The 19,418-nt window shown below is 39.0% G+C and overlaps 1 protein-coding gene across 3 annotated transcripts in view; it reads right to left on the minus strand.

Annotated features, from left to right (window-relative positions):
- Positions 1 to 19,418, minus strand: part of CTNNA2 (catenin alpha 2) — a 1,178,402-nt gene that overhangs the window by 733,496 nt on the left and 425,488 nt on the right. For all 3 annotated transcript variants that reach the window (XM_050752972.1, XM_050752976.1, XM_050752977.1), the window contains one exon: positions 9,077 to 9,280. In XM_050752972.1, the coding sequence (XP_050608929.1) occupies positions 9,077 to 9,280 (204 nt within the window). The remainder of the gene's footprint in view (positions 1 to 9,076; positions 9,281 to 19,418) is intronic.

Raw genomic sequence — 19,418 nt, forward strand, 5'->3', positions numbered from 1 at the left:
AGGCCAACTTATGATCTTTGTAACTTTATCTTTGGAAATTTTTTGAGCCCCAGGTTTAAAGTATATTCCTCTGGAAGGCATCGGTATTTGCTTCTACCAAGTACCTGGCAACCCACCACCCCAAATGCCTTTAAAGTAAATTCTGGATCAACTTTAGGTCATGCTGGAATCTAGTTTCTGGCCCTGATACTAAGTGATTATGGGCTTGTGGTTAGAAATTTTTAGAGGAGAAGGTGTTCTTGTCTTACAGCTCCTTAAAGGCCAAGACAGCGCATAGTCCCGTTTTTACTCCCTGTATGGAAGTTTTACTTTCTTAGATCAAACCCCAATGGTTTCATTAACTGGGAATCCAGACTTTCTACTGAGACCCCTAATCTAGCTGGCCATCTAGCTGGGTCATCAGGCTTTGTTCTTTGAATCAATGTTCTTTGTCCTGTTCCTTGCGCCTAATGCCTCATGTAAAACCCAAGTCTAGGCCATGAAAAATCTGCAGGCCCATCTCCAGTTAATTACTTTCTTGTCGTTTCTTTTCTCCTAGTAATTCCCTTACATTTCTATGAGTTCATTCATGAATTTAAAAGAGGTTTTAAGGATTTCACCACGTATATAGTTGGAAGGAAGGAAAAGAGGGAGGGAAGGAAGGAGAGAAAATGTTGGGTTAGAGGGCAGTGAGTGGGGGAAAGAGACAGAAGTATTAATTATTCAATACTGGTTTTTTGTGGTTTTTTTTTTTGTTTTGTCTTGTTTTTTGTTTTTTTGTTTTTTGTTTTTTGTTTTTTTTTTTCACCACAATGAAGCCAACAGTGAGCTCTTGGAGTTGTCATACTTTTCAGAGGACCCAAGTCCCCCACTTGAATAATCATCCTATACCTTGTGCACTTTAAGACCCAAGAAGGGCCAGGCATGGTGGCTCATGCCTGTAATCCCAGCACTTTGGGAGGCCAAGGTGGGCAGATCATGAGGTCAGGAGATCGAGACTATCCTGGCGAACACGGTAAAACCCCGTCTCTACTAAAAATACAAAAAAATTAGCCAGGCGTGGTGGAGGGCGCCTGTAGTCCCAGCTTCTCGGGGGGACTGAGGCAGGAGAATGACGTGAACCCAGGAGGCCGCGGAGCTTGCAGTGAGCCAAGATCGCGCCACTGCACTCCAGCCTGGGCGACAGAGCGAGACTCCGTCTCAAAAACAAAACAAAACAAAAGACCCAAGAAGACCTGCCATGTTCCCACAGGGCCTGGATGGTACCTACATCTGTGTTCCATAGCTATAATGGGTACTGTATCCAGAACACCCTAATGCCAACCAACCATGCCAGTCTAGATCTCCTCCTGGAGCTTTTCACAGCCAGTGCACACATGCTCTGGGTGACACCTGAACCTGACACCAGCTCTCACACTCTCCCTGTCATGATTCTACCAGAGAAGACGTCCTGCCAGCATGACTGGAAATTCTCCCACCACCTGTGCCTGTGTCAGTGCCAGCCAACATATCCCTGCACAACATCCTTTGGCTCTCTAAGATCGCATTAGAGTAAACAGAGTTGAGCACCATTAGAAAGGGAGTATGATCATAATAATGTAAGAAAAAGGAGGTAAGAAAAAAAAAGCCTCTACCAGTTTCCGGGTACCTCTGTGAGTTAGAGTGAAATCTACCTAGAAATGCAGCCAAACAGAACTGTAAGTGCCATGTTGCAAGGGCAGAAGCCAAAGCACTGTTGGAAAGACTTCCACGCCAACTATGTATAATTCTTTTGAAGAGTAGATTCAAAGGAGAGTTTTTCACCTCAGAGAAAGGATTGGTAACATAACGGTACTCTGGCAATATCTGAGCAAGAAATACCAATTAAAAACAAATTTAAGGGCCAGGTGCGGTGGCTCATGCCTATAATCCCAGCACTTTGGGAGGCCGAGGCAGGCGGTTCACGAGATCAAGAGATGGAGACCATCCTGGCCAACATGGTGAAACCTCGTCTCTACTAAAAATACAAAAATTAGCTGGACATGGTGGAACGCGCCTGTAGTCCCAGCTACTCAGGAGGTTGAGGCAGGAGAATCGCTTGAACCAGAGAGGCGGAGGTTGCAGCGAGCCGAGATTGCACCACCGCACTCCAGGCTAGTGACAGAGCAAGACTCCGTCTCAAAAAAAAAGAAAGAAAGAAAGAAAGAAAGAAATTTAAGACCAAGAATTGCTTGAACCTGGGAGGCAGAGGTTTCAGTGAGCTGAGATCGCACCATTGCCCTCCAGCCTGGGCAACAGAGCCAGACTCAAAAAAAACCAAAAAGGCCGGGTGCGGTGGCTCACGCCTGTAATCCCAGCACTTTGGGAGGCCGAGTCGGGTGGATCACGAGGTCAGGAGATCCAGACCATACTGGCTAATACAGTGAAACCCCATCTCTACTAAAAATACAAAAAATTAGCTGGGCATGGTGGCAGGTGCCTGTAATCCCAGCTACTCGGGAGGCTGAGGCAGGGGAATCGCTTGAACCCAGGTGGCAGAGGTTGCAGTTAGCTGAGATCGCGCCACTGTACCACCCTACTCCAGCCTAGGTGATAGAATGAGACTCTTGTCAAGAAAAAAGAAAAAGAACAAAACAGAAAAGGAAAGAGGAAAGAAAAGGGGAAAGGGAAGGGAAAGGAAGGGGAGGGGAGGGGAGGGGAGGGGAGGGGAGGGGAGGGGAGGAAAGGAAGAATTAAAAAACTCTCTGTTCAAGGAAGCAAAAGTTTTGCATGGGAAGTGTAAATGCACAGGGGAATTTGAAGCTCAAAATTAATAAAGATGAGGGCGTGGAACATATGTGAAGACAGAGAACAGGAAAGAGGAGAAGAAAATATACAAGTAAGAAAAACACAAGGAAAACCTCCTCACTACAGGCACCAGTATGGAATATTAGGACTCTTTCCCTTGAATAAAGCTACCAATCTCATTAGGCAGCTCTTAATTTTGCATTAGAATGCAGGGCCATTAGGAGAAGGTATGGACAACATTAGATCTTGTATTGCCCACAAATATTTTCAAACGTTACTTTCTATATTGTGTTGTCATAACGTTTAATAGAGAAAGTTATAATTAGCCAAGCTGACTTCAGGGAGTTGCATTCCCTTATCTACATAATAATAGGAAGGAGAGAAAAGAGAAGATCCAGATAATACTCAAAACAAATTTCATGTTTAATCAACAATGAGACTTCTTCTGAGCTACTCAGTCTTTTTCATGCCTTCCCTTATGGGAGACATGTGGCAGTATAGCAATTCCTATGGCAAAGTTTTCTTTCTGATGACAGTCCCTTCAGAAGGGTGCGATCTTTCTCTGGGATTTTAGATCAAACCCACATACTGAACTTGCCAACTAGTTGTTCTGGGCCTCTCTCGGCAGTAATATGCAGCCAAATTAAATAAATTCTGATAGATAAAAATCAGATTTATACAGAAAATCAATATAAATAAACATAAGATTATTTCAAATAGAATCCCAGAAGCATTCGAAGTTTGTTTATATGCAAAAATCTGATTGCACAAGACTTGTCAGGGATCCCCTGAAACACAGAAACTGTGAAGCTGTGTCCTCACTTTGTTCTCATTTTGTTCCTCAGTCACGCTTTGGGTCTAAATCAGAACTCTATACTGCCAGCAGGAAAAGTTTTCCCTACTTATCTTTTCCAAGGCTCTTCCCTAAAAATAGACTCAAAATGAATTGCTTCTAAAGGGATTATTACATATTCATATAATAAAATGCTATGCAGCCAGTAAACATAAGGTTAGACAATGTTTATTGATATGGTAACATATTCACAATATATTGAGTAAAGAGAATAGATTGCAAAACAGCATTTACAATATGAGTCCATTTTATAAAAAATAACCAAGGTGTAACGTGTGTGTGTGTGTGTGTCTGTGTAAATATGCCACTCCTATATGCTCAGAAATATTAGAAAGACATATACCAAATTATTAGCAGTGATTATTTTGGGGGATGAAATATTTTATTTTCTTCTTTCTGTGTTTTTTTGTTCTTTATAGTGAACACATATTTCTTTTCCACTATACAAAAATGTAAAAGTTACTATTCTCAGAGATCCCGTGGCCCTGGATATCATCTCATGTATTATTCGTCTAGTGTTGTGGAACAGCGTGCTGGAGGCTTGCTGTGTATAGGCCACAGAATCGGGCTGGAAATAACCTTTTTAGACCGTATTTTAGTCCTCAAATCCTCACAAGTGGGCTCCTTCAGGAACCCACTTTATGTTAAATTCTACTAACAAAGGCTATGACAATGCTTCAAACACTTGTAGTATGTATATATGTTCCCATATCAATATGTCTTCATGTGCTTTTAATACCTTCTATATATTAATGGTTTATAAATTGTTAACCCTAGGGATCCACTTAGATGCTTCAAGAGGCTTGAAAAAAAGTTGGATACAAAATTTTTTAAAAATATACAATTGTAATTATTAAAAAAATGCAATTAAAAATATCTCACCACGTTTTACAACAGAGAACAGCAGTATTACTTTATGCTGCCAGGATCTCTGCCATCATTTGAAAATAGTTTAACTGCATGATTGTTTAAGAAAACTGTAGCTCTAAATTAGTCTTAAAAAAATTTGAGCTACCCAGAGAGTTTATGCACATAAAATTGAAACAGGTTGTACAGCAGCACAAGACACAACAAGGACCAGGCACATCTGCTCATTGCGTATTCTCATCAAGGCCTAACCGTGAATTGTGCATAAAGAAATAACAGTTTAATGCATCTCCTTATTGTTCTGCATTTACAGTTTTAGTACCTAGAATAAGTAGTAATTTTTCTCCTTATAGCTCTGCATTACAGTTTAATACTTAGAATAAGTATTAAATTTTTCTAGACTTTTATATTTATAAGAATGTGAACCATACTTAGACATTTTTGGTGATACAATGTTGAAACAAAATTTTTCTACTTAACTCCCCTTTCAAATGCAATCTATCTAGCAGAGTATCCAGGCATTGCCAAGTAAGCTATTTACGAATTGTTTCAACATCCCAGTAAATCAGAATTTCCTGTGCAACCAAAACCAAATGAAGATATCATATTAGTTGCAACTGATACAATTGTGACTGTCATTCAAAATGCAAATCATTAAAAACGCAAATGTCCATTTTATGTTCATAAAACAGACACCTTCTTCTTACTAGTTACTTTATAAGCAAATTTTATGTATAGTCAGTATTTGAATACTCTATTCCACTTCTACTGCTATCCCTTGGTCCAAGAGACCATCCTCTCATGAATATTCTGGGACTCAGGGCCTCCTCACCTGTTTTCACCCCTTTTGTTTTTGTGGCCTGTTCTCAGCACCTGAATCATGGCATTTTTCTCTCACTACTCTGCAATGGCCTTTCATTCCATTAGAATGAAAGTCAAATTCTGTATAATGGTTCACCAGACCCTGCACAGACTGATGCCTTGGCACCATACAGATGCCATCTCCTGCTATCCTTCTACTCACAATAGCCACTATGACTCCCATGGTGCTTCAAACGGATGCACCAGGCACCCGTTCACAGCAAGGCACTTGACCTTGTCATCCTTTCTCCTCAAGGCCTCTTTGCTTCTTCACCTCTGAAAAGTCTTTGATCTAATGTCAACTTTGCAACACACCTTCTTAGGCCATTCTTAATTTCAGTAGTACCCAGTGTCCTCTACCTCCCATGTTTTAGACTTCCTCTTTGCATTTATCACCATATGAAGTAATCCTTGCTTATATCACTTAGCATTTATTCTCTGTCTCTTCCCACAACAGTGCAAGCTGCATGAGAGCAAGCAGAGACTTTTACCTGTTTTGCTACTTTCTGTATCCCCAGAGGCCTAGAGCAATGCCTGGCACAAATGGCCAGCACACAATACAAATTTGTTGAATGAATAAAATATTCTAAATCTGCATTCCTCACAATATTCTTATTAATAAAACCCATTAAATGTTATGTTTATACTGCCGCCAAAGAAAGCTGCCTAAAATTATAAGTTCCCAAGGAAGGTTTATGTGTTCATTATAATTTGGAACTATTTATAGTACTCAGCATAATACTTCAACCACCACACTGATAGCACTCATCCCAATCAGCATCTATAGGCCGCACATCCTTTTAAGTTTCTCTCTACCCATTAGTCTTCACATATGTACAATAATAATAGTCTACTTAAAGGGGAATTATTTTTAAGAATCTTTTCACTTTGAATTATATCTTCAACTTGATAAAGCAACTTAAGGCTAGCCAAGGCTTTCCTAAAAGAATTCCAACCATCCTCTCTACCACCGCCATGATCTGTGATAATTTTCACCACATGCCTCTATTCACCCAGCCGTTTTTCTCATACCACAGTTTCTTTTAACTGCACAATGTTTGTTGACATCTTCAAGTTGCACACCCACGTTCATTAAGTAGAATACACATTTGTGGAAATACCTAACACATGACTGCTATCCTTTTGAGTTCAATGGGAGCTATGTGGCTACGTCATAGCCCATGCTCCATGAAGACCCTTTTTCTATCATGTATGGCACACAGCTTCTCTCCACAACCTCTCTCTCCCTCTGTGTCATACAATTTGGCATGTAGACAATTTTAGAACAGCTTCAGCCACAAGCAAGCATTGTAAGTGGAATGTTCATCTGGGACTGATCAGGAGATTCTCAGAGAACAGAAATGTCAGTTATGCTGATTTTTAAATATTTTCAGTTTAACAACTTGTTTATCCTAATGGTATTGCCTAGCACATTAGGATGCCAACTTGCAAGGTGATAATTTGATACCACCTTTATTCTCAGAGCTTGCAAAATTTAAAGAGAAATATAACAGCCCAGGCATGATAGACTGATTTACTGGTTGCTGTTAACTACAATAGACTTTTCAGTCAAGGCATGGGTGTGTATTTTTTTTTATATTCATATATGCTATATCAAAATAAATACGAATTGACTGTGCAGCAGGATAAATGAGTGCACTGGACAGGAATTATTAAGGTGATCTGGCTGCATTCAGTTCTACCTTGAAATCACCAAACAAGTGTGAAGTCCAACTAAATGTTACACAGTTTACATAAATGTCAAGTAGGAGGTGTTTTATTTCAGGCTTTGATCGTGATGGTTCAATGTGAATAGAATGTGTGCATTTTGACATTTAAGCACTATACCCATTGATGTATTGTCTGTAACCATGTCAAAATAGAAACTAAGATTTCAATAAAGCACAAAACATTCCTGCATCACAAGGCTGCGGACACAAAACAAAAAGTGCCTGGAGTCAGTAAAATACAAAAATCCATCAGCTCTGCAGATCTGCATGAGCTTACACTGAAAGAAAAACTTCTAATTGGCAGGATTCTAGACACCAAACTGAAAATTACATGTCACGTCTCGATCGACTCTTATTTAATCATGTTCTGTGATTTCTATTTAGAGAAATATACTTTTTTGTCTGATTTATTTATACTGAGATCTTAACCATCACTGTTATCTCTGTAGTTTCTACTTCCTTCTTTGTCAGTAACTATTCATTAATAGAACCACTAGCATGCCTTAATGTAAAACCAAATTCCACGTCCAGGTAATTAGCCCTTTGCTATTTTGTTAACAACAACAACAACAAACCAACAAACAGGGTCTCAGATTTCATAAGCATTCTTTGTTGACACATCTGCTATTCAAAAGATTCACTCAGTTGGGAGACCATGGAATCAACATTTTTAGCTGTACCCTACATAATACCATAGATCAAAATTACAGAAAGTGTTGGTCATCCAGGGTCCTATAGAGACGTCCTCATAAGCAGCTGGGTGCCACATGATGCATTCACATTTTATTCTTTGCGTGCTGAAAATGGCCAAGTCTTCCAAAATCAAAGAATCTGAAGGTTCATGGAAAGGAAACAAATTTTGTTTTTTTTTTAGTTTGTCAGGTTTTCTCATTGACATCTTTTTGCTTTCTGAATAAGTTCTCTGGAGGGTCTGCAGGAGGAGCACTGCTACTGTCAACACTCATTCCTTGTTTGCATGTCTGTTAGCTGCATATTGTTACTCATGATGGGAGTGGTAAGATGCTGGAGGGAGGGACACTGAGCGGCTGCTTTGTTTCAGCATTGCCTCGGGGTGTTCTAATAATACCCAACATGGACTTCAATAGCTGTGAGCAGATTTTCAGTGTCTCTGTTACCCACCTGGTCACTATACAGGGTATTCCTTCAAAATGTAATATCAAGACCTCACTTTATCTACATTTTTTCCCCAATTTGTGCTAAATTCTCTCAAACCCTAAAGTCCAGGAAAGGGGGAAGCACAGATCATCCACTGCTGCAAGCACTGGCCATCGCCTCAGCTGAATGAATGTAGCAAATCAATACAGCCATAATTTAATGCCTTTCAAAGCAAAGAATGTGAGTTTCATCACCTTCTTGCAGGTTACAGGTATACAGGAACTGTCACATTTTATAACTATAGGAGAGGATGGCTATTATGTGCCAAAATACAATTAGATACCACTCATACATACCTATTTGAAAACTTAGAGACTCACTCTTATAAGCGATTCCTGACTGAATCAATAAAACACCTCCAAATTTTACTACAGTTAGAACTTTTCCTTAAACAACCCTATCCACACATTGTATAAAACTAGTAGATTTATTAATGCCTTTTAGGGGTGAAGAATCGCATCTACAGCTATCCTTAGGTTTAAAAGTGCACTTTTTAACAGCGGACTTAGTATATTCTCAGCTGTTTCCATCAATCATCTACCTTTACCAACTGAAATCTTACCTACTTCAAAATGCAGCCACTAAAATGACCAAGAAGAAATCAGCCAAGTAAAAAGTGAAAGAGCTTATTGTCCATCTATCTGCTCCATATTAAAACAAACAAACAAAATATAGATTCTGAAACAACATGACACGCGCTCTCCCAAAGCAGTTCTTTGGTTTCACCTGACTCTTAGGTGAACACCTGTCTGTTCTCTTTTCCTGCTATCTATGCTTCCAAAAGAGCAACACGATTGCAGAACAGAATCCACCGAGACATGAGAATGGAGAGCCCAAGACTTACATTATTCATGTACTCGCTGAGCAGGTCCTGGAGCGCCTGCCGCACGGCGTTGCACTCCGCCACGATCCTCTCCCGCCGGTCGTCTCGCGTGCAGGAGGAGTCGGCCATCAGCGCTGCGCCGCTGATGATGCTCTCCAGCCTCTCCTCCAGGGACGGCCGGAACCTGGCCTCGCTGAACGTCATGGGGTCCAGGATAATCTTATTCTGAAAGTATCACAATAAAAAAAAAAAAAAAAAAAAAAAAAAAAAAAAAAAAAAATCAGCAGAGAAGAGAAGTCTGCCTTGGCACCCTGTTTTGAAACCAGAAATATCTGAGGCAAGAACAAAAGTCCCCAAGGAGGAGAAACTGGTTACTCAAATTCTAAAGTTGCCTTGACAAAGTATTAACTTTTTGTCACTATTTTGTCCTAAATGTAATCTTCAGTGAAAAGAGCACATCTTGTTTGAAGAATATGTTCTTGGCAAAGGCTATCTCAACGGAAGAGCTTTCAAATAAGATTAGGACACTCTTTTGGCATTTTTAAAACACGTAGCCTTTAAGGAAAGAACATTTCAGTGTAACCCTTTGGGGAATTATATAAAGATTTTAGAGCTAAAACATGATAAATAATCCATATCTTAATTATGAATTAGCTGTGACTTGTGTACACATTAATCCTCCTCATGAGAAGCAGATATGGGCACCCATGATAGGATGCCTTTTGAAACTTGGACACATAGTACACAACAGGCATATTCAGTACAGGTTAATTTATCACTGGGAACTGACATCTTTTATGTCAAAGCTAGCGTTCTAGAAAAGGATTCTTAATGTGTGTATGAGACTTGTCACAAATAACTGACAGCATCCTTATAAAGGTATTTACATGTTTGGAAGGAGCCTATATAAGAGCAGAATAGAGATATTTCCTAAAAAGAAAGTATCACATAGAACATGAGCTTAGCATTTCCCCAGGCAAGTTTGAGGAGCCTGGAAACATGTGGGCAGAGATGCCCAGAGGTAGATGGAAATATGCATCCAAAATTCAGGAAATATAACAGTCTTTATAGGAATCTGGTAAATGTCAGGCGTATTTGGACACACAGTAGTGAATGACATACGAGTAAAGTGAATAGAGCCAGAAGAGCAGGCCAAAGAAGACCTATGAATTAAGGGTGTACAGAAGGACCCGAATCAAAAAGGAAGACAGAAAGTGTAGTCAGAAAGATAGAAAGAGAACTTGGAAAACTCCCAGCAAATGAGGAGGGTAGAGTGTGATGAAGTATGTGATCATTAACTGTGTGAAGTCTAGAAGCAAAGGTGACATTGACCAAAGGCTGGTTTCCTTTGGGGAACCTTTTCTGCCTAAGGCAAAGAAGTTCATACCAGCAACGATGAGCAAAGTAGAGTGACCTGCTGCGGGAAATGGTGTGCTTATCTTCACTAGGGGTGCACTCTCAGAGATCCAAGAACCAGAGTGGCAGCAATGGGGTAAATGGTCTTCCAACTATAGAATACTACGGTGCAATTGCCACTCTGTTACTGTTTCTTTTGATGTTCATTATTCCTTATATATTCACCAAATTTAAAGAGTTGTTAGAAAAGAACAATTTACCATATTTACAAATACGATACAAAAAGTAAATGAGAATATGTAGTTATTCTATTGCTAATCTGCACCTGCTGAAGACCTACTATATGCCTACTACTGTACTTAATGCTAAAAAGAAGGGGAGATAACAGAGGCTTCTATGAAATTTTTATTCTGATGTAGTATATACAGTAACTGCTTAAGTTATTACAAAGTGAAGTCCAGCTGTGTGCTCTGGGAAAGATTGTTGTAACCCTCCAAAGCATCCTAGGGTATTTGTTCAGGTTGTGCACAGAACATCTGGGCTCCAATTCTCTGATTTCTGTTAAAATGCAAATTTCCAGAGCAGAGAGATAGATCTTTGGGGCACAAGAATGTTGAAGTCTTAAGGAATGAGTGTAGGCAGGTTGGGACTTAAAAAGGAACAGGTATAGACCAAACACAGACCAGCTCTGAGGTCCACTGGAATCTTGGATTTTTTAGAAAATCACTAATTGGTAAAAGTCCCTTTTCAATTTAGAAAGCAGATGCATGAAATCTTGCAAATAAAACAGCTATTCTGTGCCAGCTTTGGCAAGATGACCATTCTTACATTTGTACTTTCTTGTATCTTGGAAAAGGGATGCAAAAGGAATGTTTACTTTACCCAAAATGTGTTATTTGGGTTTTGTCCTTTGTGCCTTGGTTTTAGGCACAGCTGTTCAGTGTCAAAAAATCATGTGGAGGCTGCAATACAGTGGATGGCCCTACAGGGTTCATTATTACAGGTGAAAGTCCCAAAGGAAAGCTGAGAGGGGAGCACAGATATTCCTGCTATACGTACTAGTGCTGTGTCTGCAATGTCTTTTTCCAGGGACATCCATTGGAACCCTCTCTCTTTCTCTCACATAGTCTCTCTCGCTTTCTACTGCCTTTCAGTTGATGCATTTATGATGAACTTATGTATATATGTATGTGTGTGTATGTATATAATCCATATATGTTAAGAAGTAATATTCTTAATAATAGGAAATACCTGGTCAAAATATAATTAGACTATCTTACTTATAAAGATTACTGATTTTCAAAGACCTATTTTACAGAAAACCATATTAACATAAAACATAATAAAAACTGTATTTTCTGCTTTAAGATTTCAGGAGACTCTTCAAAATCATATACTGGCTTTAGAACAGGTGTTTATTTTACTTTAGGACTAAACACATAAAGAACTGCAAATGTGATGGAAATATGGGGAGGTAAATTTGAACTCTTCAGTAAGGACAATTGTAAAACAGTTTCTCTGCAGTAGAGAGAATGTACTAGTGTCATTAGAACACTATTTCCTAAATTATTTTCCATGGAACACTGAGCTTAGAGATATAATGTTTCGATGAAAAAATAAGGTTCCCTGGCCAAATATGTTTTGGAAATATCGCATGACCTACAGCAAATTATCATATGAAATGCTTTGGGGAGCTCAGCATTAAAGGAGTCAGTTCACTGTAGCATTTCCCAAATCTATTTGAGCATGGAAAGTGCTGCTTTTAAAATGCATGAATTATCTATGAGAACTCAAGGAACACACTTTGGGAAATGTGGCAAGAGAGACTTTGGAGTGTCAGCCAATTGAGTTTCCTACCTGCCATGGCCTGGGGCTGTTGTGAAAGTAAAAGCCTGAAACATTGAGCTTGACAAACTCTGCATAAAAGTTACACCATCCATCACATTTCTAATGGAATTATTCATTATTTATAGATCACAGTGGAAAAGCTTTTCTAAAAATCTCCCTGGAAAGGAAACAATAATTTTACAATATTCAGATCTGTATCTGCAGTACAGATGGGGAGCATTGCAATGATGGATGTGAAAAGCAGCAGGGAGAAGCCGCTCGGGAGAGAAAAGGCACAAAGAAAAAAGGTCAGTGCACGTGGGCCTGTGTAAGTTTGTACATGCACATGTGCATGGGAAGAGGTACTGATTGCATGTGTGTGTGTGTCTGGATGTGTGTGGGTATCCCGGATGGGATGGGCACTGGTTGTGTGTGTGTGGAGCTGCATGTGTACGTGTGTATGGGGAAAGATATGTGCTATTTGTGTGTGTGTCTATGAATCTATGAATGGGTGGGTACAGTTTGTATGCATGGGTGGAGTGGATGCGTGTATGTGTATGTGTGTGTATGTGTACATGTGCACATGTATGGAAGGGGCTGTGGCTTATTTGTGTGTATATATTTGTATGTGTCTGTCTCTGTCTGTTCTTAGAGAATTGGTCGGGTTTCCAACAGCTCCAACAAGCGAGAAAATAAAGAAAAAAAAAAAAAACAGAAATGAAGTCAGAGGCTCAAGAGCTAGAGGAAAAGGTTGTATCTATATTTCCTACAAATAAGAAACCAACCCCTGGAATTGAATCCTGAGCAAGAAATACACAGAGAATGAAAAAGTGAAAAGAAGGAGGAGTATTTGCTGTTATATAATTTGAAAGTAATTAAAACAATAAGAAACACCCAGCTAACATCGGGAACATTCAGATCAGCAAACAGTCATGAACACAGGGCTCCAACAGGCCTCAGTTCTCCACCCCAGCTCTGCCCGTCCTCACCTCTCTGTGTGGCTGCCCTCTGCTGGCAAGAAGGTGCGCCAGATCACCATCACCACCATCACCACCATCACCACCATCACCACCATCACCACCATCACCACCATCATCACCATCATCATCAACATCCAGGAGCCAGATTCCCCTCCCTGGTCACAGAAGAATACTTTAAGAGGGCAGCACACCAACACCAAAGAGTGAAAGGACAAGGAGAAGCCCCCCGTCTCTCCCTTTGTGGCAGAAGTATGCTCCTGTGACAGGCTCTTATGTTGTTTACAACTGTACAAACTTATTTTAGTTCATTCTTTTACATTGTAAATATCTCCATCTCCTGTTGGCATTCTTAAAGCTCATTTAGTCATTTTATCTTTTTGATCTTTTAGTTCCATCTTACATTGTCATTTTAGTTCATTTCCAGATACTGGGCCTGTATTCTTGTTTTATCTTTTTCTTATATTTTAAGTTAATCTAAGTTAACGTGTCTATTTTTATTTTGTTTATTTGATTTGCATAATATTTTGTACTTTATAAGTTTTACTTATTTTTATTCACATCTCTACTTTAAAAAATCATTGTTTTCTTTTTTACAGTTTATAGAGTGGCAATTGGAATGCACAGCCATAAAGATAGCAGCCATAATAATTCACCCCCAACCCAAGAAGACTAGAACTCTATTCTGCCACCAAGTCGGTGCTATAACAGTCTCTCTAGTCTCATATAATTGATCTCCCATTTGCTCTCATGTGGCACTCTATAAAAATTTTAACCTAAAATAATTTAGCAGACGATGTAGTTCGAAACTACTTCCCAGAATAATACATTTACCAGCACTCACCACACATACAATTGTTAGAAGACCACTACTTTTAAATTGCTCTTATCATTCATTGTCTCTACAAAAAACTATGTGATCTAAAATGTCAGTGTATAATGGGACACTGAGCTAGCTTGATGCAAGCTCTGACACAAGAGGAGGAAACAGAAAGACCTCTATGAAAGCAAGTAGTTGGATGTATTACAAATGGTTTGATGGGTTCAAAATGCAGTGTCTTTGAGATCCCTATCTTCCCATCTTACTGAATAGGGAAATGATGCCAGAGATGTTGTCCCATGGCCATTTGGCTCACAAATGAGGTCACCAGGATTTGAGCACAGGTCTTTTGATTTCAAGCCCAGTGTTCCTTCAACTGTATGACTGTCCACATTTAGGTGAAATGAGTCTAATACGTCATAATTATAATTATAAAGTATATTATTTTAAAATAAAAATATAATTCTCTTAAACTAAATATAATACTTAAGTATCATCTGTCATGTTCTCCTTTTTATTCTATCTGAGTCACCTAACCCTCCCAATAGATAACTGAGAGTAAAATCATTCATTCAGCAAATGAGTGCTGGTTACTGTAGGAGTCTAAGAGCACACACTAAACAATCCTTTCTTCAAGAAGTTGACTCTCTAATCAAAAACAAAAACATGTACAACCAATTGTAATTGGGGAAATGGCTGATGATGTTATGGAATGAGTGAATGATGGCAATTTGCACAGTTGAGAGGTAGGAAGTAAAAATATACTTCCAGAAGAGGTTATCCCTCAGCTGAGACTTAAAGAGTGAAAAGCGGTTGGCCAAGCAAAGTTAGGAGCAGGAAGGGGTGATGCAGATGGGCTAGTAGGTGAGAGATGACATAGTATATGAAAAATATTACAAGAGATCAACTGAAGCTGGTCACATGTATGGTGCCATAGAGGGGCCCCAAGCCACTCTCCTCTGAGTTAAACTGCTGGGGGGCATAGTTAACTGACCATCTCCATCTGCTGCACCTGTAGTCCTACTGCAGTCTTATGTGTAGGCTGCACTTGGCCCCAGGTAGCGCCAGTCAATCACTGGGTACAGGTCCATGCTCCCGCCCAACAGGGACTCCTCCAACAAGCAACTTCAGCTCCTGATCCGGGCTCCCCACTAGCCTGACTGGGACTTGCTGGGAAGAGTGCTGAGCCTCTTCCTACTCAATCCTCTTTCCTTCCTGCTCCCCTTTCAAAGGTGTTTGAACCCATAGCAGTCTAAAAGCTCCACAAAAGCCCATTCACTCCCATTTCATCCTTCACAGGCAAGTCCTCCTTATACATATAATCCCATCTACCTTGCTTCTCCAAGGGCCTGAATGGACACAAATAGGAATGGGAGATGCAGCTGGAGAGAGAGAAAGAACCAGGTCCTGAAGCGACTTCTCTGCCAAGTTACAAAGTTTTCAATTTGAGAACAGCCCTTTAGGCAATGATGAATCATCAGAGATCTTAAAGCAAAGGAGTGACATAATCCTGTTTGGGTTTAGACAGTTTCTTACTGCAGCTAGGGCAGTTAGCTTTGGCAGGACTGCAGGCACAAGGCAGGAGAGTATTAAGCCTTCAGAGCCCAAAAGAGAGGTGAGGAAACTACAAATCAGGATTTTGTCTATATGGATAAAGAGAAGGCAATGAATTTAAGAAAAATTTAGAATGTCAATCTGACAGGATTTGAAGAGATACAGGCTATGAGAATGAGGGAGAAGGAGACAAAGATAAAATCTAGACTTCTAACGTGGACAACACCAATAATGCAGGTGTCAGCAAACTAAATCCTAGGAGTCAACCTCCTACTTTGCAAACAGGGTTTTATTAGAACACAGTCAGGCTCATTCATTTACATACCATCTATGCCTGTTTTTACACTACAGTGGTAGAGGGGAACGGTCAGGACAGAAACTGTATGGCACACAAAGCTTGTAATATTTACTCTTGGCCCTTCAAGAAAACATTTGCTGGCTGGGCGCAGTGGCTCATGCCTGTAATCCCAGTGCTTTGGGAGGCTGAGGCGGGCAGATCATGAGCTTAGGAGTGCGAGATCAGCCTGGCCAATATGGTGAAACCCCATCTTTACTAAAAATACAAAAATTAGCCGGGCATGGTGGCACACACCTGTAATCCTAACTACTCGGGAGGCTGAGGCAGGAGAATTGCTTGAACCTGGAAGGCAGATGTTGCAGTGAGCTGAGATTGCACCACTGCAGTCCAGCCTGGGCAACAGAGCCAGACTCTGTCAAAAAAAAAAAAAAAAAAAAAAAAAAAAAACAGAAAGAAAGAGAAGGAGAAGAAGATGCTTGCTGACCCTTGAACAATTGTGATAGATAACAGATGAAGAGCAGGTGAAGTTCTTACGATCCCTTTAAACAGAGAGCTCTGGTGGAAGGTTGATTATAAGTGTATGAACATTGGGTAGTGTGGTATGGGCACCTGTATTAATATGCAAAATCTATTGCTTTCATATAAACAAGGAATACCCAACAGAAAGACCTAATATTCAATAACAAGAATTGCAAAGCAAAAAAAGACACCTACATGTCAAGTAGATGTAGCAAGAAATGTATTCAGATAGATGAATAATTGTGCAGGCATTACCTCAGGGCAAAGAGCAGAACTGGAATTGGGATGTGTGCCCTCTAGGTCTGGCGTCTATGCTCTTAGTCACTGCACTAATTGTTTCCCCTCATGTATCCTTTCTGCATGCATGATGCTAATCATCATGAGGGAATTAATGCAACAGCCATTTCCCCATTTCAAAAACTAAAGTCACAGTAGTACATTATTCTTTCATACATCAAGAGGGGATAAAAAATAGCAAATAACCACCAGGAATAAAAGCTCTAAAATGTTACTGTCTCCTAATTTTAATCTCTCGCCTCTGTTTCAAACTGGTCAGTAGGTATTACAATACATTTCTTCTGCCAAGAAGGTAAATACAAATATTGCTCAGTCTTTCTTTGACTAGCAATTAACCACCTTAAAGCTGAATTTGTATCTAATTGTACTCAGCTGTAATTGAGAAAGATGGGCATACCTGACAAGACCTGGAGCATAAAGTAATATTTTTAATTAAAGTAATATTTTTAATTACAGTTAAGTCAGTAGTAAGGCTCTAGCACACATACAACACTAACGGAATGGTTTTACCCACAGATTATGTTTCAAAGACTTTAGTGCACAGCTGACAATGGTGATGCTTTTTTTCTTTACCAGCCAAGAAACAGCTTGTTAAAGAGTAGGAAGAAAATCTTATTCATCTTTACACTTTCTGGCTTTCAACATTGGTTAAACCTTTAAGAGAACTACTTAGTCATCTGAAATGCGCACAGAATTTTCAAAATGCCAAGAAAGACAACAAAGAAAGCAATTTGATAATATAAAGTGTAGCTGATTTCATAACATTTTTCCAAAATCTAAGCTAATCAGCATGGAAAATGCAAATGCTAGTGGTATGAGAAAGCCTGTGATTCTGTGATTTTCTTTGCTGCTTGTGACAACTCTGTAAGATAAATGTGTCCTGGATTTTTACTACCTTCATAGTTCAAGGTAGCAACCAAGGAAAATAATAAATTGCTGTTCTCCCTCATAAACACCAGGCACTTACCACCTGCTGTCCAGCATGACTATTTTGAATCAAGCAAGCAGAAGAAAGAATAAATGTCAACATGCCTCTATGCAGTCATTCACTTTTATCTTTTAAATCTTAAAAAAAAAAAAAAAAACTGAAAGAGAAACTTAACATTAGTCAAACTCATTCTTTCAAAGGAATATGTCCTTCTGATATGGGGCAATTAAAGCAATGAAAACCAGAAAACCTAAATGACCATGCATGTTTAAATGTAGGAATATTTCCCCATTAGTTATTCTGAGCTTTTCCCAGGAATGTGCTACAGCATACCCATGTCTTCACTTTCTGTCTTTTGTAACTTTGTCATCATCCCCATTCCATTTACCCTTTCAAAAATTATATTTTAAAATTTTTAGTCATTATGGCTACATAATACGTGTATCTATTTATGGGGTACATAGGATATTTTGAGACAGGCATACAATGTGTAATAGTCACATCAGGGTAAATGAGGCATCCATCACCTCACGCATTTATCATTTCTCTGTGATACAAACATTCCCATTATACTCTTTTAGTTATTTTAAAATGTATGATGAATTATTATTGACTCTTCTATTTACCTTTTAATATTTAAATTTTGTGGTTTGCTTTGTCTTGGAGTATAACTGGGTAAGTTTTATATTTCACAGATAACACAGAGCTTCCTTCCTTCTTCCTCCCAAGCATAACATTCAAGATTCTGTTTCTTTCCACGTAACGAAGAGGAGGCAAAGCCATGTGGTCCGAGGTACCAATGCCATAAGCCAGGTGAAATATAACAGTGACTGGGCATGACTACAGAAATGTGAGCTTTGGTTTAGCTTAGGGCTTCATGCTGTGTTGATCCATTACCGAGTGTCTAGGTCACAGAAAGCTTTAGTGAGATCGAAATTTGTTAAAGCATTTTATTTTATGTATTATATTATGTTTTGCTGCACTGATACAATCCCAAACAAAACAAAACATAATAAATAAGTCCAGCAATACCTACTGATTAACTCTTCACTATAGAACCTTCTTAAAGCAAAGAAAAAAGTTTGCTATTCAACTTAAAATACTTGACCAGTAACCCCTGAGGCAGCCTCTCCCAGTTTCCCATTAAAATGTCTATAAACAGAGAAATAAAATTGGAATTTGCAGCACTGAAAATTGAGAATGAAAGACACCTTTTGACAATGAGGCATGATCATAATTCTGGCTCTGAATGCTTTAAATACATCTTTTAAAGACTGGAGTCTGAGATAAAAGCATAAATCAAGACTATTTAAATAAATTAACCGAGGTGTCTAAATCAAAAGAATGTTATTTGGTTGGTTTTAAACACTTACTCTCCCTGTAGTGTATCAATAATTAATACAGATATATTTTCATCTTTTTCATTCTGTGCCAAGCTCTCTCAGGGTGAATCTTTCTATCTTTACATGAAAAGTTTCTCTTGACCTAATTGGGGTAGCACTAGGAATGAAAGATGCTAAGGACCTTGAGTTTTAATAATGTATTTTTTATTAAGCTACAGAAAATTTCTAACCACCATTTTAGACTTGGCTTAATTTTTAAATTGCAAAGTATTTTATAAATAACTTACTCTTTCTCCATAGGCATACAGTTAAAAATAAACTAATTATGCCATTTATCTACTTAAGATGTTATTTGTAATTAAACAGTTCAGTTTAATTGGAAATAAATGACAAAGATAATGACTTAATAATTAAACGGCACTTTCTATCCTTAGATATTTCATG

This window comes from Macaca thibetana, chromosome 13 (genome assembly GCF_024542745.1).
Source record: "Macaca thibetana thibetana isolate TM-01 chromosome 13, ASM2454274v1, whole genome shotgun sequence".
In the NCBI taxonomy this organism is placed as follows: Eukaryota; Metazoa; Chordata; class Mammalia; order Primates; family Cercopithecidae; genus Macaca; species Macaca thibetana.